This window comes from Talpa europaea, assembly GCF_964194135.1.
Source record: "Talpa europaea genome assembly, chromosome: 7".
NCBI lineage: Eukaryota > Metazoa > Chordata > Mammalia > Eulipotyphla > Talpidae > Talpa > Talpa europaea.
In genome coordinates, this window is record NC_140074.1 from 119,655,666 (window position 1) to 119,676,120 (window position 20,455).

Genomic DNA, 20,455 nt, shown 5'->3' on the forward strand with positions numbered 1-20,455 from the left:
TCCTACTGAGCATAATACCTTCTAGATGCCTCCATGTTGTTGCAAATAGCAGAATTTTGTCTTTTTGATATAGCTGACAAATATTCCATTTTATAAACATGCAGACATACTAGGTTGTTGACAACTCTTGGCTATTGTAACTAATGCTGCAGTGAACATGAAGTGTACACATCTCTGCCAATTGATATTTTCATGTTCTTTGGATAAATGTCCAGCAGTGGGATAGCTGGACATAGGATGTCTCTAATCCTCATGTTTTGAGGACTCTCTATACTGTTTTCCATCGGGGCTGCACCAATTTACATTCCCACCAATACTGTCCCGGATTCCCTTTGCTCTGCATCCTCATCAACACTTATTGCTTGTCTTTTTGTTAATAACCATTTGGACAGGTGTGAGGTGATGTCCCCTCGTGGTTTCCCTGATGGACTGTGACCACGGGCATCTTCTCATGTGCCTGTTGCCACCAGGGTGTCTTCTTCAGAGAAGTGTGTGTTATAGCCTCTTCTATTTTTTCTTTTTATTATTATTTTTTGAATTTTATATATTTTTTACATCGTTTTTCATTTCTGCACAATGTATGCATTTTTATCTTGGTTATAGTCCCCATACAATTCCCACCCACCCCTTGTTTTGTTCCTACTCCCTGTTCCCCACCTCTAGTGTGTCTCTGATTGATAGTTGCTTGTTGATTTTGATTTTGTAATCAGTTTTTAGGTTTTGTTGTTGTGTTTAATTTCCTTATAAATTTTGGATTTCACCCCTTGTGCGTATATGACTTCCAAACCTCCTCTGTTTAAAAATACACCTGTGGACCCACAGTAGCTTCTAATGCCCCTTCCCTGCTGATGCGGGGTCCCCAGGCTTTTTGCTCTGGAGACAGTGCGCCCCGTGCTGCATCTTTCTTGGACTTCTGAGCTTTTGGAGAAAGGACACTGGTGTTGCGACCGCCTTGCAGGGTAGAACCTCACAGACTCTTGGTTTTGAGGATCTATCATTCAGTCCCATGGTTAAGAATGTGAGTTTGGGGACAGAGGAATCCTGGCTCAGCCACTTCCTAGCTCTGGGACAGTCACTTGCTGTCTCTGAGATTTATTTTCATCTCATGGAGAGAGAAGTAGCATGAACTGCCTGGTGGGGCTGGGCCAAGAGTCGGGGCTGAGCTGGGCAAGGCACAGCTCACAGCAGTGTCACGACCATCATGGTTACGATTGTTATCATCACTATTAGTACGCGTATTAGTACAGCACTGTCTCCCCATGTGGAGGCCCATGTGGTGCTACCTTCATGTAAATAGTGGCGATATTGCTAAGAGCAGCTAACATTTATCGAATAGGTGCATTTCCCCAGACACCCCTCTAAGTATCCTGCATGCTTTCGCTGATTTACTTCTCACAATGGGCTGACAGTAGGTACTACTAATAGCCCCACTTCACAGAGGGGGCAAGTGAGATTCAGAAAGTTTGATAACCAGCTGGAGGTCCCAGAGTAAAATAGAGGTGGGATTTGAAGTCGGACTCCAGAGATCATGCTGGTGATTCATGGTTGTTTTTGAGCTAAGATTATACTCCTTTGGAACCCAAAGGAGTTTGGGTACACATGTCACTTTCATGTGTACTCCAGAGAAGCAGAGCCAAGGGCCAGACAGAACCAAAGAACCAAATCAAAAACCCTAGAAGCGTGACTGTAGTGTTGAGGCTCCCAGAGAATGGGGTAGGTGGAGAGCAGAGTGTGTGGGGGGGACCCTGGCAGATGATGGTCAGGGATGCTGGGGGCCTCCGGGTGGTTGCGGTTTGGTCACACACGTCTGAAGAGGGGTGATCCAATACCCTTCCATCATATACAGTGTTGTGAATCAAGGTTACCTCAATTAAAAAGGAATAAAAGAGAATTAAAAACCACCCATGTGCCTTTGAGAGATTAAACACCCTCTTTACCATGAAATTTATAAGGACTTATTTTTATCATTAAAATAAATTACTTTGCTCTGAGAGGAAGGAAGGGATCCTTTTTCTGGGGTAAACTGACGACGGCATTGCTACACCACCCTAGGGTGGAATCCTGAATCTTGTGAGAGTCAAAGCTCAAAGGTACTAACCAGGAGCTCTGGCATCTCACCAGTGGGTTTCCCAGTTAGTGCTGACTGGTCCCAATGGGATGACTGGAGGCCAGCCCTGGAGCAGACACAGAGAAGAAGGTGTGGAAGGGAATAACATGGAGCTAGTTTGCCACATACAGAACTAAAGCTGCCTCTGCACAGCACTTGACAGTTTACAAGACCCTTCCCCATCATCATCTGGCTTAACCCTCCCGGATGCTGTTGGCATGTCCCTTTTACTCAAGGTCACCCAGACCAGCTGGGGTGAGATTCTGTCCCAGGGCTCCTAAGTCCATATCCCCATGTTCTTTCCATGTTCCCATCTTCTGTCTGAGAAGGATTTATACTGGGAAGCTTAAAGCAATTGGGCATTGATGGCGTGGTAATCGGGGTCTTCAGATAAGAGAAATGGTTGATGGATGAGATCACTCCAAGAGTTGCGCATTCCTCTGGCCCAGTGTAAGTTGCTACTATGTGGCGGATGTGGATGACTGCTCTGTTGTTAAAGGAGGCTTTGTCTTTGATGTGGGCATCACCATCAACCCATACCTGATACATCCCCCAAGACTTCAGAAATGCTTTATTGGGTAGGACTGTAGGCTTGGTCACAGGAGGTCTTGTTCCATTCTTTAGTCCTCACCACCCCCCGCAAAGGAAAACACTATTAAAATTCCAAAATCATGACTGGGTAAGTACATTCATGAAGAAAGAATTTTAACATGCCATAATAATGACGCAATTAGGTCTAGATTGAAGCTAAAAGTAAAGCTTGTATAAAAATAAAGTGTGTAGTCTGTTCCAGTGTGCGAGTAGCATGACGTAAACAATTTCTGTAGATTTTCACAACCATGTCAAGTAGGCACGACCTTCATTTAACAACAAAGGAAATTAAATTTGATGAAGGCTAAATGTTTTGTGCAGGGTCACAGTCACTTAGGAAGGGACAAGTTTAGAATTTTCAGGCTTTTTGACTTCCATTCTGTGTCTGACTCAGAAACATTTATGAAAACCTGGAAATAGCTAATAAATTTTGTAGGAATGACTGAAGCACATTATCTCTGCTAATGACTAGAATGCAAATGACACCTTCTCACACTAGGACTGCCTCATGCTTGCAAGCCACAATTATTTTAAAGTTTGTGAATATTAAGACTATTTATGGACAGACTGAAGCAAGAATTTAAATGAATATTTTCATGGTCACCCATCACAAGGACAGAGGGGAACAGGGTTATGTCTTGAGAATTCCAGCAACAGGTCCCTTGCAAAACAATCAGAACCAGCTCCCATTCCCTAAAGGATAGAAAGAGAAACAGCACACATTTAATGAAGGACCCAAGCCATTCCTTCAAAATGCTCTGCATTCACTCCCTACAATATTTGGGGAGAAATCAGAATATTTCTGATTCTCCAGGAAAATATTTGGTAAGCCTATTGGCTCATCAAGGATCGGAAGATGTGTACATCAAAGGGACAAAACTAGACCAAAATAAACCCTAGAAATCTGACTGCACAACTGGGGTTACCAGAGGGGGAGCTTGGAGGAGGAGTCAAGGGTTAGGGGTCCCAATGGGCTGGGGTAGAGTATGGTGGAGGATTATGGGTGCTTTGGCGGTGGGCGTGGACTGGTAACATACATTTGAAGAGCAATGAACCTAAAATAGATATTGTGTACAAACCAGTGCTCCATCCAGAAAATCAATCATTAAAAAATATGTGAATTTTTAAAATAACTTTTCTCAATTTAAAAAGCTGTCTTGGGGAAGGTGAAATATGTTTGTCTGGATAAACTAATGGAGATAGCAGAGTTCAGCAAGGTTCAACTGTGACCCTACTCAAGGAAATGAAATATTACAGGTGTTTTTTTCTTTATTCATCCTGTTCCCATTGAGGCTTCTTTCTATATCCAAAGAAGGAGCTTAGAAGGGAAGGTTGCAGCTTTTCACCTTGATGTACCATGGCCAAAATCAATCCCCAAACTCGTCTGACTGGCTCTAATAAGAACTAAGTAAACAAGACCTGAGTAAACAAAAGAGAAACCAGCCCATCACCTTTGGAGCTAGGTAATGTAGGTCACCTTCCTGGTGCCTGTCCCTGAGAAGTGCCACATGAGCTTCCAGAGAAGTGACTTTTATCATCACGCTGGCACCAGCGACTTAGGGAAGGAGCAGAATGAAAGATGCTCTAACTAGCAATGGAGACCCGCTGTAGTAGTAAGAAACTAAGTACCTTAAGGGACTGGGGAGTTCTTAAACCTTTTTGGCAGGAGCAAGTATTGGCCTCTCTTTCATGAATGAGGGTCATTTTCATCACCTTGGGATGTTAGACTTTGGCAAGTCTGGTGATGTAGCAAGGTTGCACATGTTCATAAGAAGAGATGACTTTCCCATCCTGGAACTCCTCAGTGAGAGTGCAGATTTTAACCAGTAACCGGGACAGGGCTCTGTAGGGATTGCAGGACTCATGTCTCCCATGGGGCGCTGCATGTTCCATGACTCTGGTCTTACTGGGTGTGCAAGTGGAAGACTCACAGTTGGTAGCACATGGGGTACAGGGAAGCCTAGGGGGAAAAAAAACAGAATTTTCCCTGTAATTGAGGGAAGGCAAGCATGGCTAAGGAGAAAAATGGTGGTGGTCAAATTGTCAACATGGGTGACTCAAGACAAGTACTTCCAATGTTCATTTGTTCATTCTGTACTGTCACTAATGGGAGAAAATGAATCAGACCAGTCCATGAGAAAGCCACATTGCAGGTACAGAAACATTACTTATGTAAGCTGCATTAAATTGATACTGTAGCTTTGTGGCAAAGCACCACACCAGCAAAGAATAGGTGGGGCCCATTTACCAGCTAATGACCTCAGGTAAGTCAGGTAACCGCCAAGCTTTAGTTTTTCAGTATATCCAGAATGGGTATAATTGGATTAATGCAGGATCCACAGTGATAAGGAACGAGTTAATTAGATAGTTGCCTTATCAATGATTTAGTCAGATACTACTGGTGGATCTAGGGGAGTGTCCTTAATGGTTTTATTGGGAAGCTCCAAAGTGCCTTCGGGGCTCTCTGAGTGAAAAATCCTTAGAGAACTGGAGTTAGAAACAGGGAACTGTAGGAACTTGTTTTGGGAAACATTATCTTTCTTTGATAATTCAAGGCACTTGGTGTATTGTAGCTCCTCAGAGAGATATGTCAGTTAACCTGGTACTGGTAGTACATGGGCATGTCAATTAAGAGAAAGATGGGAATAGAATTCACTGACTCATTTGAGGAGAGAGGTCTGCTTAGCAATTGTAACTCAGCCTGCATTTGGGGCGTTAGCTTGGAAACTCAGTCATTTCAGAGAGCTTGTTCTCAAGGTCAGTGCCTTGTGGGTTGGTTAATTTTTTTTTTAATCATTTAAAAACATTACAACTTCTAGTAAAAAAAAAAAAAGAGGCTGAAACCCACACATATGTACTCTGCTTTAAGTGGCCAGGGAATGTTCACCTTTGAGGACACTGTTTTCCCCCCAGTAATTTGTAAAACTCTAAGAAGCTAAACAAACTAACAGTCATTACCCTGGTATGTTGGTTCTTCAAAATCAGTTAGGCCACAACCGTCACTCTGTGCTAGGTCACCACTTTAGGCCACCCAATGCCATAGTTTGACAGTGTAGAGGGACCCTCCATCTCAAGCCCCCCATCACTGGCAAGAAGATCAAAACACATTCTTCCCTTTGCCTGTGGTAGCACCTAGTGTGTGAGCACCTTTCTCATAAACAACGGTATGTTACGTACTTGCTGTCAGAGCTCTCCAGAAGGCTGCGGTATGTGGCAATCTCACACTCCAACCGGCTCTTGATGTCCAGTAGAACCTCATATTCTTGGCTCTGTCTTTCTAGAGCACACCGGATCTCTGCCAGCTGAGCCTCTAGGTTATCGATCAGACATTGGATCTGGGCCAGCAGGGTCGTGTAGCGGGCCTCTGTCTCCGTCAGCATGCACTCCTGGGAGTCTCTCTGCCATGGAGAAGGAAAGTAGCATTTATGATGCTGACTCTGTCAAGCTCAGGTCACTTGTGATTTGCAGCATTTGGAACAATGGTGTCTCGTAATAGATACCAATGAGGCTCCAAGTCCTCTTGTTACCGCTAAATGGAATATATCCCAAACCAAGATGATCAACTGTATTAAGTCTTGCTTCCCTTTATCCTCTCCCCCCCCCCCCTTTTAGATTTTACTTCTCTTCCTCTTTCTTAATCACCTGGTAATCTCCTACCACATTCTTCTACCTATGCGAGAAAGAAAATACACCAGTTCATTTTTTTATACCCAGATATTAAAAACATATCACCATGCCACCTCATTCTAGGAGTGTTTGTAGTTTAAAATGGAAAGATGCAACATTTAGCCAACAATTCCTCACTGGATCAATTTCTTTAGGGTAAAATAAGAGCTGAAATCTTGGTGATTAAAGTTCTTTCCTGCTCTATCATCCTATAAGCTTATGGATAATGGAATCATTTGTAAGATGATTACAATTTTTATAGATGAAGATCAAATAAGTTTTGGAATGCTGGATGCCACACACTCCTGCTGGGGTATTCATAGCACACATCAGCTTATTAATGGCCTGCAGGAAGGCACGTGGTGTAGCCTTTGTTTAATCCAGCATTTCCCAGCATTTCCCAGGCTCAAGAGGTTAAATGAGTTGCCCACAGTCATGTCACTAGATGGTGACAAAATCAACTTTAAGACAAGGTCTTCCTAACACCTTTCAGATCAGAGCATTTACATAATTCCTACTTCAGCAAGCTATTGCAAAGACAGAGGAGGGAGCTCTGGACTCAGAATCTGAATTTTGGCTCAGAGTCATTTCCTTTGTGAGGCTTGACAAGTGACTCCAAGCTCTAGGATCTCAGTTGTCTCTATCTATAAAACAGATGAGATAAAACTTATCTTGGATTTGACTTAGGAAAATCACCTTCACTCTCTGTGCCTCATCTATAAAATAAGCTTAAAATTATCCCACTCTGCCTTCATAAGATCATTTTCTAAGTCTGTAGCATAATAGTTTGTGAAAAATTCCTGCACATCATAAAATGCTCTTTCAGTGTTACCCAAAGTATATTCTGTGGCTCATTATTGCCTCCATCAAATAAGTTTTGGAATGCCGGATGCCATATACCCATGCTGGGATATTCACAGCACATATCAACTTATTAATGGCCTGCAGGAAGGCATGTGGTGTAGCCTTTGCTTAATCCAGCATTTCCCAGGCTTTTTTGACCATAATGTCCTTTTTTGGGCTACAGATCCTTTAATAAACAGAGGAAACACTGCCCTAAGGAACACAGTCTGGGAAACATGCAACACACAGGGGTCAGGGGCCACGGACACCCCTGTTGAGCCGGATACCATTCGATGCTGGGCCTGTAGTTCAATCTCCAGCGTGTTCTTGGCACGTTTCAGTTCGATGATCTCCGTCTGGCAGCTCTGCTGCTGTTGAGAACTGGTCATCACTTGCTGCTTCAGCTCCTCCATCTGAAACATAGTCAGGGACCATGGCCATCAGGAAGGTAGGCATGATTTTGACCCTGGAAATGCAATATCAGCTTATTTATGGTGACACTTTCACCCCACCTGTGTATTGAACCATTGTTCCACATCTCTGCGATTTGTCTCCATGATAGACTCATAGTGACATCTCATTTCTTGTAGAACTTGCTGCAGGTCAACAGAAGGGGCAGCGGTCACTTCAATGTTGAGTCTGTGCCCAAGCTGGCTCTGCAGGGTGTTGATTTCCTAGAGAGAGAATGCAAAGAGAGGGAATACAAAGTCATATGGTGAACAGATGACTCCCTTGTGTTTTTGTTTCAGTCTAACAGCAATGATTTAACTGTGTCTGACATAAATATTACAATAAAGGAATGCAGGATTTATAGGTGCCATTGAGATGTTATTAAAATGACTTAAAATTTTCAGATGTAACCAAATGTGATCAAATATGTTCAACAAAGTGCAAAAGTAAAACCAATTGACCAGCAAGATCAGGGTTTAAGACATTGAGATCATTTCCAGGGAAGTGCATGGAGGAGGAATTCACAATGGAGACCACCATGTCCATGACGCCAATCGTGACCTGCACCAGTAGTGCCAGAGTCTGTGGCAAAAAGATGGGGAAACTGTGGGGACATGAAAATTAGGCTGCTTCCTTCTCCCAGAAAATCTGGGACAATGGAGACTTAAGGTGCTGTGGCTATGAGACACTCTGAGCAGCATGTACCTCCAGAGCCTAAGCGCAGAGTAGTAGAGCTTGGGGACATCTACCGTCAAGTTCATCTCAAAGGACTTAATGGTATTTTTAGGGATTTAGCTGGTATTGATGCTCTTAGCCCTTCTCTAACCATTTCATGGTTGTTTTTGAGATAAAGGAGCTCCTCTTTCAGAGACTGGACGCGCGCCTCCAGGTCAGCCTCGCCCAGGGTCAGGGCATTCAGGATCTGCTTCAGGCTGTTGGCATCTGCCTCCATTAGCTGGCGCAGGGACAACTCAGCTTCATACCTTTAAAAATGAGACACAGAAAAAAAAATTTAAAAGGTAGAGATGGTGTAAATCAAGCCACGTGGAACTCCTGCTTTTTCCTCTGGGTCTCTTGTTGACTGTCCTGCAGTCACCCGTAGGCAGAAGGGCATGGAAATATTCTGGCTGTGAGGCAGAAACAAGGCATAGGTTGGCAGCCCTGGGGCTGGGCAGTTCTTAGAACATGGCCAGTGGGTTTTCCTTCAATTGTGGGTTTGTTCTCTTCTGAGTGAAACCATTTGATAAACATCACCTTTTAATTACTTTTCCTAAATTAGTCAGAGTGATGCTATGTTGCTTTTCTTTGAGATGAAGGAATTTATCTTCCTTCCTCTGCCCTAGGAGACAATACAGCTTAAGCAGAAAGAGCACTAGGTTAGAAAACTTGTGTCCAAGTTTGGATTCAGTCTTGTATGAGCTTTGAATGAGTCACGGAATCCCATTAAACCAGTTTTCTCACCTTAAATGGGCAAACAATGTATTAGCCCTGTCTATTTTACTGAGCTGTTGTGTAGGCAGGAAACTAGAAGGACTCATATGTTAGAAGCTACCTGTGAGTGGTTATTAACTCCATCCTTTATTGCGTGTGAAGGTCTTTTCTGGATGGGTGCTGACACAGTGTGTGCGGGAGGGTTAGTAGATTTAGGATCATCTTATTGGGGGTATTTAGGGTCAGAGGCAGGGGAAATTCTGTCCTGGATCACAGTACTGGTGGGCTTACTTGGTTCTCAAGTCATCAGCGTTCAGTTTGGTGTTGTCGATTTGTGAGACCAGTCTGGAATTCTCAGCCTTGGCACACAAGATCTAGAATTAAGAAATTGTACACACAAATGAGACAAACACCAACATCTCCTTTATAAACCAAGGGACCTGAGCATGTTTCAATGAGCAAGGACAGGCTAGGTAGGGTTTTCATAGCTATTCTGAGGAAGTTTGGGGGATTTTGAAAGAGCAGAGTTTTTATTATTTTCCTAAAAGATCCGTAAAAGTTACTTCAATAACTTTTGTTTATATTTTACTGTTAAAATGTAAGATCCATGCTAAATTTGCATAACATGCCAAGGTCCTCTAGAATAGAAATACTATACGGGCAGGGACTTTTCAGTTTTTCAGTATTTCCCCAGAGCCTAGAATAATGCCTGGTGCATTGTTGGCATTCAGTAAGTATTTAGTGACTAACCAAAAGTGAATAAATCCAGCATGTGTAGCAACATATCCCTCTGAATAGGAAGCTTAGGTTTGATATGGGAAGAAACTAAATATTTTGGAGATGATGAAATAAGCATAAAAGGGGAAATCGATGGTAATGGTGGAAAAAATGAATACACACTCTTTAGGAACACATTAAAACCAAATCTATTGTCTCAGATCCCTGTTAACTTATTTTTGTGAAAGAAATGGCAGCAACAGGTTGTTACTACATCTTAGCCCCAAATTGTCTAGTTATGATGGCAGAGTGCATCTCTGAAAAGTGATAAAATCCTTAACATTGTCTGAAGATGACAATTTCATTCAAGAGATGTTCTTATTCTACAAAACATTTTTTCAGCATAAAAGCAACTAAAATACCAAAGTTGAACGAATGGCCAGTGCCTGGAGACTGCCAACTCATGACTTGACAATTCCGGTTTCTAAGAAGCTTACCTTCTGCTGGAGGGCCTCAATGGTAGCATAGTAGGACAGGTAATCAGGACAGACGACAGGGAGCTCCTTGTTGCACTCTTCCTGGATCTTACCCTCCAGTCTGGCATTCTCTTGTGCCAGTGTTCGTACCTTTTCCAGGTAGTTAGCAAGGCGATTGTTCAAGATTTGCAGGCTCTGTTTCTCATTACTGTTGATGCCTTCACCACAAGAGCTGCAGTCACCCATAGGTAGAAGGGCATGCAAGTTTCTTATTAAGCAGATGGGTGTGAGGCAGAAATAAGGCATAGGTTGGCAGCCCTGGGGCTGGGGAGTTCTTAGAACATGGCCAGTGGGTTGGCAGTTGTTGACTTCAGCATCACCATGCTGGCAGCTGGTGTTGGAAGACATGGTCCTAAAATTTGTAATCCTAGAACCGCTTTGGCATGGAATTGAAGAAGAAGTACTTGCACAGCCATTGGTATCCATAGTGTGTACGCAGCTTTCGTTTATTTCAGCCTGTGGTCCTCCGGACTGAATGAAAGCTCAAGCTACTCCGACTGAGTCTAAATTCTAAGCCTTTTGGCATTTCCTCTTTGAAGTGTTTATATAGCCTTCCCTCAAGGTGGTGTCACAGCAGGAAGGATGTTTTCCTTTCTAATGTTTATATCATGTCCCATAGGAATATCTCATTAGTTTGCTTTTTATTTGTCTGAGAAGAGCATTAAAATGTCTCATAAAAATGTGCATGTAGGCAGTTACTAAATTATTACCCATCACAACTACTACTTGTCATTGGGTCCAGAGCTTCACATTACGTCTTCAAAAGGATCTGTCGTCACAGTTGTAACAACATCCATGATTAAGCAGGTGTGAGTCGATTAAGTTCATTAAGTCCTTGTTGACCTCCCCACTTGGCAATGAGCTTGACCAGGAACAAGTCCATCCTTCTCTTCCTTTCTTCTCTGGAAAAGGGAAACTAGTAATATCTAGTAATTATTGGCGAATGTAGAAATCAGTATTTTATTTTGGTCTGCCCAACTGAGTCTCCTGTTTTCATTGTTGGTACGTGACTATGGATTGAAATGTTGTTCTTAAATAAGGCTCTTTTATTTTTATTTTTTTTTATAGAGGCATGCTTTATTTATTTATTTGTTTGTTTTGTTTATACATGCACTGGGTACAGTCAGAAGCGCGGGAGGGTGAGAGAATTCACCAGAGCCAGAGCAGGGAGCAGAGCAGGCAGAAGGACCGAAGTACACTGCTGAGGGGAGCAGCGGGTGGCAGGAGAGGTCTGCGTACCATGTGGGACCCTCCTCCGGTGGCCGGGGAGCAGCCGGGGATCGAACCGGCGCTGCAGAGGCCGCGGGCAGCTTCGCAACCCAGCGCTCAACCGCTGCGCCACCGGGGAGGCCCAAATAAGGCTCTTTTAAAAGTGACTGCTAGATTTCTGTTTTAGCTTTCCTGGTCGGGTTGGATTGCCAACAAGAAATTTCTTGGAAAGATTGGTTATCTTCTGGTTTGTTTTTCAAAGTCCACATTTTATGATATTTCTAGTGTTCAGTGTTTGCTTGTGGCATTACACTAGATAAAAATTTATTGTGATGTTGGTTTAAGTTTGCTGTTTAAATATATCTGTTGGGCCTCCCCTGGTGGCGCAGTGGTTGAGTTCTGGGCTGCGAAGCTGCCCGCAGCCTCTACAGCACTGGTTTGATCCCTGGCTGCCAGTGAGGGTCCCACATGGCACGACAGACCTCTCCTGCCGTGCCCGCTGCTCCTCTCAGCAGTGTATTTTGTCAGTCTGCCTGTTCTGTTCCCTGCTCTGGCTCTGGTGAATTCTCTCACTCTCCTGCGCTTCTGAATGTACCCAGTGCTTGTATAAATAAATAAATAAACAAACAAACAAATAAATAAATAAATCTTTTAAAAAATTAAAAAGAAATATGATCTGTTGAAAAGCATGGGTGTTCTTTCTGGGGAATACTTACTCAGCCCTTTTTTTAGGGAAGTTGTTTGTTGCCAATCCTTTATGGGAGGTGCAGGAGTAAATCGTTTTCTTGCCTCTTCACATTACATTGCCTGCATTCCTTGGCTCATGGGCCCTTCTGCCTTCAAAGTCAGCCATGTCCTGTGGAGTCTTTCTCACATAGCATCACTCTGATATGGCTCTTCTGTGTTCCTCTCCCATATTTAAGTCCTCCGATAATCTAGGGTAATCTTCCTATTTTAAGGTCAGCTCATCACCAACCTGACTTCCCCTTTTCATCTAGTCTAACACTTCAAAGGATCCAGAGATAAGATGCAAACATCTTTGGGTACCAATTATTCACACAATGGAAGGAAGAATGAATTAACAAATATACAATATGCAAGAATAAATTAAATTAAAATGATACATAATCTACTTGAATAAAATGTTAAACTATGCATGAGGGCAGACAACTAGGATAAATGGAATGATGTATCATGTTCTTGGAATGAAATATAGCAGTCACCATTATAAAAATATCAATTATCTCTACACTAATTTAACTTAGACCCCAATACATTTGTTGAGATGCTCCTAAAATGTCACCTTTTAAAACTTCAGTTCCACAAGATAGTTCTGAAGTTTTATGAGAAAAAATAAGAATAGCCAGGAAAATGCTAAGAAAGAAAGGTTATAAGGAGATTCATCCTCTCAGATATTAAAATGTATTTTAAAGCCTCAGTAATTACATGCCTATTGATATATGTATAGTCAGACAGTTCAATAGAATAGAAAAGAAGTCTAGAAATAGACTTGCAAGTAGATTAGGATTTATTCTATGAAAAATGTAACATTTAAAATCATTTGGGAAAGACCTGCTGTCATGTAGGTCTCCATGTAGTTTGGGGACAATTCTGTATCACTTGTGGGGTTTAGGGAATGTTGGAATCATATCCCATGCCTTGTAGTAGGGAAAATTACAAATAGATCAAATATCCAATTGTGAAAAAAAAAAGGAATTATAAATGTGCCAAAAGAAAACATAGTTGAATTATTTTTTTAAATTTGCAGTCTGAAGGCCTTTCCAATAATGATTCGATGTTAAGAAAGGAAACAGCCTCTCCATTTGTTCTCTTCCTGCTGGCTTCTTACCGGACTCCTCCCCATCACTGAGCCTCAGCTCTTTGGTTAGCTTTCCAGGGTGGGTTTTAATGTCTGTCTTTTTGGCTGGGAGGTTTTGAGCACAACGAATGAACATAGTTCCAAGCCAGTCACAAAAGAACTTTATACTCTTGATTTTTCATGCTCTGTGGTCCTAAAGTGCAAGTGACTGTTCAGGTTTAACTGGAGAGTGGAGGTGGTAGTGTGATGCCAGACAGAGGGGCTGCTGGGGAGAGCAGAGTCTTCCCAACTCCACCTCAGAAATCTCCATTTGTACTTTTGTGAATTGAGAAGGAAATATTTACTGTTAAATAATTGTGTATGAATAAAAAGCCCAGCCTATAAAATCAGAAGACAGATGACAAGCTGGAAAAGAATATTTGCAATTATACCACAGAGAATGACCAGAAAGGGAATATAAAAGGCACTTAAAATAAGAAAAAATGTTTACTGCCACTCATAAAAAGATTTATTTAAACTACGTTGAGGTCATTTTATTTTTCCACCAATCAGATTAAAAAAATCAGTTTGATAACAAATACATTGTACTGCATTTCTTGCTGATGGGAGGAAATAAATTCATCTGGTTAAATTACTGTCATCAAGATAATTCAGTAGTGTGATACTGGCAAGCTAATCAGTAAAAAAGAATATACTGTTTAGAAATATAACTTTTGGACAAAGTTTCCCAACCCAGTCAATGAGAAAAAGATCCTTTTCAATAAATGTTGCTGAATTAACTAGAAAATTATCAAAAAGCTTCATTTCTACCCCATACTATGTATAAAAACCAATCTAAAAGTATTAATTACTTAAATGTGAAGACTACATTTATAGTTTTTAGAAGATAATATGGAAGAATATCTTCATGATCTTGTGCTAAGAGAGTTCTGGTTTGTGAGAACATTATTCATAAAATGTAGATCAGACTTCATCAAAATTAATATTTATTCATGATCAAAATGTACCACTAAGAAGGTGAAAAGGTAAGCCCCATGCAGGCAATAAAAGGAAGAAACATGTTTATCTACTTTTCTGTATATCCATCCACCTACCCACCCATCCACCTGTCTGCTGTCCATCCATCCATCCATCCATCCATCCATCCATCCATCCATCCATCCATCCTCCATCCATCCATTCATCCATCCATCTCTTTCTCTCAAAGGATCTCCTAACACCAACAATTTCACATGCAGGTGTGGGCCCCTGAGAAATGAATGTCACCATACACAGAGACTTGCATGGCAGCACTTATTGCAGCTTTACTTTTAATAACACCGAAATGGAAACAATCTAACTGCTCATCTATAGAGCATGGACCCACAGGCTGTGCGTAACTGTTTAGTGGAATATTACTCAACCACAGAAAAGTATGAACTGGTACTAGTGACAATATGGAAGAGCCTCAAAACCATGTTGAAAATGAGGAAATCAGACACAAAGAGTACACATGGTATCATAACATTTGTATTAACTTCAAGAGTAGACAAAACTTATCTACCAGGTTAGATGCCTCCTTGAGGGGGCGGTGAGCTAATGGGGAAGGAACATGAAGGAACTTTCAGGCTGATATTCTACATCTTGATCTGAGTGGTGATTACATGCATGTGTATATTTTTAAAACTTTATAGGGCTACATATTTTCAGTGGCTGCATTTTATTATATCAAATTATAGCTCAACAAAGTGTGGCTAACATAAAGGTTATGATTTGCTTCAGTTGTGACTTTCTCATGGCTTAGCTAATCCATTTGTATTTGGGGAATTCAAAATATTTTCAATTTGGGTTTATACAAAGTCAAACTACTGGCATAGATTTAGACAATTACCTTGGCATCAGATGATTGTTATAGCAAAGTAATGAGCCACAAAGGCTATGTCTTGCTTGGAGGTGAGCAAGAAAGCTTTAAGACTCCTAGAATGTCATGAATAAGCAGGGAGGAGAGTAAGTGATAAAGCAGAAATATACTCGGGATGCTCAGGAGCCAGTATTAGGACATGGAAGACTTCTTGACTTAGTTTCAAGTCTGATGTCCCGCAGTGGAGCCTCATCCCCTCCAGGTCGCTGCAGGCTGATCTCCCATCTGCTATGCTGTCTTGACCCTTCATGTATAGCAGTTCTCAACTGTGCAAAGTACATATTCTGTGCAGGGCTCACAAGTGTTGCCTGGCATGCTTGTAGCAGTACACGGGTTACAGGGGAGCCTATGGGAAAATCATTTTGAAACCAAGCTTAAGAAGGAAAACCTGGATAAAACATCAACTCAAAAAAAGAAAAGTCGAAATTTGCCTACAAACCATGTTCTGAAAAACACTTCACAGAATAACTTTTGACTTTAACCTACTTGGTCCCCGGAACCCAAATTGCCACTTCATGTTCACTGAAGCTATAGCAGTTGAATAAAGTTCTACATATTTTCTTCACTTTGCTGTGTATTTACCTGATTTCCCTTTAATGGAAAACAGGAGCAAAGGGAGAGCCCTCATGGAATGTTCTACTGCTTCAGAATATTTTTGAACATTTCTATCATCACATGATTAGCCTCAGCCTCTTTTCATCACTCTTTTAAGATGCTCCTTTTTTAACATATCAGAGAGGCATGAACTTGACCAGATCTTGGGGAAACAGAATTCTCCTAAGTGAGGCTTTTCATGAGTCTGGGGGATTTTTAGGGTAACTTGCACACTTGCCTGCGGTCCTCGCTCTCCAGGAGACCACGGTAGGTGCTGATCTCACTCTCCAGCCGGGCCTTGACATCCAACAGAACTTCATACTCCTGGTTCTGCCGCTCCAGGTCACAGCGGATCTCAGCCAGCTGGGTCTCCACGTTATCGATCAGGCACTGCATCTGGGCCAGCTGTGTGCTGTACTGGGCCTCGGTTTCTGCCACTGTGCACTCCAGGGACTCTGTCTGTACAGGAGAGCATGTGACAAGGACCGTGCTGCTGTTTCCAGGACCAGTGGCTTGTTTTCAAATCTTTGTTTTCCCATTATCCAGTCACATGATTTTGGGAAAGCTACTGAGCTTCTCTGAGCCTCAATTTTGCTTTATAAAAAGTGGGGGATGCATTGTACCTGCCTCCCTGGGTGGTGGCAGGGCCAAATGAGCCCTGGCCCCTCACAAGATGAATGTTCGGCTGCCCTCACCTGGTGCTCTCTGTGGGACCCACCGTGACACACACTGGGGGGGAGTGACTGGTTAATGTGACTTGACTGTATGGTACTCTTAGTGCTGGGTGGGTAGAGTGGGGTGCAATGAAGGATCAGCTTGAGGTGTGACCCTGGGGGGCTTTAGGAGAGTGGTAGGATGCAAAGATTGAAGATCTTTTTTTTTTTAGATGTGATGGTGAACTTGAATAACTGACCTGAATCAAGAGTGAAAACCCACTGGAATGTGGGGGTGTTCTTGGCTGAGGGGTCCCTCTCTCATTCTGCTCCTGCTCTGTCCTACTCTCTGTGTCTGGAGGTGCCATAGGGCCACAGTCATCCCAGGAGGAGGAGATTAGAGCACCCTAGTGGACAATACCAGCTACTGACCTCTCACTTCTGCTTCTAGCTGGGTAACAGCAATACTTGGAAAAGGCAAGGAAATGTAATCCCTGCAAGTTAGAAATTCAGAATTGTGGGTCTGGCCTTTGGGTTGGGAGGGGGTGCCCCATCACAGGGCCCGAGTCGAGTCTCAGTGACCAAGCAGAGCCGCCTTGCCCTTACACACCAGGCTCTGCTGTGCTTGGAGCTCGATCTCCAGAGCGTTGGCGGAGCGCTTCAGCTCCAAGATCTCCGTCTGACAGCCCTCCAGCTGCTCCGCGCTCGACAGCTGCTGCTGGTTCAGCTCCTCCGTCTGAAACACACACAAGGTTAGAGAATGCAAATAAGGCGGAATTCTGGAAGCCTTACATGTTTTGGCCCCGGTGCCGACCTGAACGGCGAACCACTCCTCGGCGTCCCTGCGGTTGCTGGCGAGCACCGACTCGTACTGGCAGCGCATCTCGTCCAGGACTCGGCCGAGGTCCACGGTGGGCGCCGTGTTCAGCTCCACGCTGAGCCGGTCGCCCAGCTGTTCCCGAAGCACATTGACCTCCTGCAGGTGGAAACGGGTCAGGCTGGTCACCTTGTGGTGGTGGAGGTGTTACAGGACAGGGAGAGGGGCAGCCCAAGCCCTGCAACCTGCCTATTCTAAATGGGTTCTGCCATCCGCTGCATCAACACAAAACATAGGAGACTTTAATGGGAAGGAACTTTAACAGGGAGCCACTTTAACATGCCCGTGGTGTCCCAGTTCTGTCTTGTTGGAGAAGTGTGGGATTTAGATGCAAATTGCCTGAGCTGAATTTCTTTTTACTCCTAGCTTCATCTGTGAAATAGGCATAATGATTTTCCCTTTTCCAGAGAGTTCTTGTAAGATAGGTTAAGAGTTTATATATATATGAAACTTATAGAAGCCCCGAGCCCATAGAGAGGTCTGGAGATGTCAGCTGTTAATATTATCAACAAACATCCAAAGGGAAAATAGACTTCGTCACATCATGCAGGGTTTTTTTTTTTTTTTTTTTTGCCAGCTTCTTCAACATGGAATAACCAAATACTTTTAAGGTTTACATATGCAGAATTAAAAAACAATTGCCTGAATCTTTATTCCCTGTTGGAAATGGCCTCACGCTGTTTCGCAGCCTGATTTTCAGACCTGATGGATTGGAGGTAGGAAGGACATAAAGCCTTCAAGGAGAGCCATTTGTGGAGTTCCGTCCTGCACAAAGGCAGGACACAACCCAGCCAGGGATTGTGTCACATCCACTCCTGGAGACACAGGGCTGCGAGGAAGAGCCTCAAGTAATTTGTTCCAGCTGAAGCAACCCACACTAAGGGTGCGCTATGTCTACAACAGGAAATCTAAACTCTTAACTCTGTCCCTCTCGCAGCTGACCTTCAGCTGTTTTGCCACCTTTCTCACCTCTTCGTGGTTTTTCTTCAGGCAAATCAGGTCATCTTTCAGAGACTCCACGTGGGCCTCCAGATCGGCTTTGCATGTGGTCAGTTCACCCAGGATCCCCCGCAGACCGCTGATGTCCGCCTCCACCAGCTGGCGAAGAGACAGTTCAGACTCGTACCTTCCGCAGCAAAAGAGACAGAGCCGGCTTACTTCGCTGGATGCTGTGCCGGGAGTCTGGGGGTCCTGATGACTCGGGACTCGAGGAAGCCACGTGCCCAAGTGGCCTTTACATCCCCACTAATGACAAACTTGAGCTTTGCAAGCCTTCTTAGCTAACAAAATATTTTATGCTTTTTTAGATAAAGACCCAGAAGTGGACAGATGCACTAAACAAAACAAAAGCCACCTTTTAGACTGTAAGCCCAGTTAGTTATGAACTGGAAGGGAGCGGGGGTACGGTGGGTAAACCTGGTGAAAGGGGTCCACTGTATGGTGAAGGACAGAACTGGACGTTTAGTGGTGGAATTTAATGCAGTGCGCACACATGTCGATTCTTAAGAATGCACACATGAAACGTAGAATGTTATGATGCAATGCTATTTCAGCAAAAAAAAAAAATTAAAATTCTTTAGAGACTGTTTCCAATGATGTGTGTGTGTGTGTGTGTATTGGGGGGGTGGATATAAATTATTTTCAATTTCATATTCAGCTTACCTTGACTGAAAGTCATCAGCAGCTAGTTTGCAGTTGTCAAGTTGTACGGCAAGTCTACAATTTTCTGCCTTTGTGCACAAGATCTGGGAAATAAGTTGTTAAGTTATAAATGTTTCTTTGAAAGAAAACTAAATATCTCTTCATTGAACATCTATGCCATTGTTTATCTTTTAAAAGTCTTTATGAGAACATGTAAAATAGCCTTCAGTCTACTTTTCTCATTAGCCATGTCGCTCATGGTGCCAGCTTATTTCCCAGCCAAAAGAGAAAAATTAAAAGGACCTAAGGACCTTTAGACATTCTAAAGACTTAAGACATTTTGCAATACCGCTTGGTAGTTGAACTCAGTTCAATTTTTGCCATAATAGTTTGTATTAGGATTATATGTGATCCATGAAATAAAAATTTAATAAGAAAATGGGCATTAGGTGAAATTATATGATTACAAAGATGACATTTCAGTATTGATGTAAAAATTATATCAAGGTACCATGTTGCATTAGACAGAAACTAGTTTTCCCTCATTTTATAGATAACCAGAACCAGCTTTGGGGCCAGTGCTGCTAATTCCTGACTTTGGGCCCAGTGTCCTGTCCTCTGTACCCCTTCCCTTTTGGGGAACTCCCCTTTCCCAGGTTTCCTTGCACAGAACAGCCTCTTCTAATATAAAGGTAATGCAAGTCACAGATTGGCAAGATGGAGCATGAGGGCCATGGGACACCACACCTTTTGCTGGAGATCTTCAATGGTGTCGAAAAAGCACTGATAATCAGGGCACACCAACGGGATGTCGTCTTCACACTGCTCTCGGATCCTGCATTCCAGCTCTGCATTCATCTCCTCCAGGGCATGCACCTTCTCCAGGTAGTTGGCAAGTCTGTCATTCAGGAACTGCATCGTCTCCTTCTCATTGCTGTTGAATACCCCATCCTCGCACCAAGCACAGGTCCCCACCATACCCGGAATGTTACAGTTCCTCGCAATATAGCATGGTGCCAGGTAACCGGTTGCCAAGCAAGACCTGGATAGGAAGCTAGGGGTCTGGCATCTGGGTGTAGCACAGGTGCTGGGGAGACATGTGGTTTCCATGCAACAGGTTGAAGCAGAGGTACAATCAGAAGCCCTGATGCAGGACTCAGAAGGGCAGCACGTGGGGGCACAATCAGAAGTCATCCTATTCAGAGCGAAGAACAAAGGCCAGCTGCAAAGCACCAGTCGCCTGACTCCAAAAGTCAGCGATGCACCTGAGACTTTTATATAGCCCCCCAAATGGGTATTTACAGAATGCACCGGATGTTTTCTTTATCATTGTGCCAGTTTACGTATAAACATTTCATTAGTGTTGTTTATTTGTTGAGGAGGAGTTATATGCCTCATAAAAGAGACGTAACTTCAGGTTA

At 43.0% G+C, this 20,455-nt stretch overlaps 2 protein-coding genes across 2 annotated transcripts; both read right to left on the reverse strand.

The window, feature by feature from the left end:
- Positions 1 to 4,420: 4,420 nt before the first annotated feature.
- On the reverse strand, positions 4,421 to 10,767 carry KRT39 (keratin 39; the record flags this gene model as incomplete). Its single annotated transcript, XM_084237113.1, has 7 exons — positions 4,421 to 4,658; positions 5,876 to 6,096; positions 7,495 to 7,620; positions 7,720 to 7,881; positions 8,484 to 8,640; positions 9,380 to 9,462; positions 10,303 to 10,767. 7 exons carry the CDS (start codon positions 10,765 to 10,767, stop codon positions 4,421 to 4,423), a joined length of 1,452 nt encoding a protein of 483 aa, XP_084093239.1.
- Positions 10,768 to 15,515: 4,748 nt separating this feature from the next.
- KRT40 (keratin 40) lies at positions 15,516 to 20,228 on the reverse strand (the record flags this gene model as incomplete). Its single annotated transcript, XM_084237986.1, has 7 exons — positions 15,516 to 15,615; positions 16,090 to 16,322; positions 17,127 to 17,252; positions 17,331 to 17,492; positions 18,363 to 18,519; positions 19,056 to 19,138; positions 19,782 to 20,228. 7 exons carry the CDS (start codon positions 20,226 to 20,228, stop codon positions 15,516 to 15,518), a joined length of 1,308 nt encoding a protein of 435 aa, XP_084094112.1.
- Positions 20,229 to 20,455: the final 227 nt, after the last annotated feature.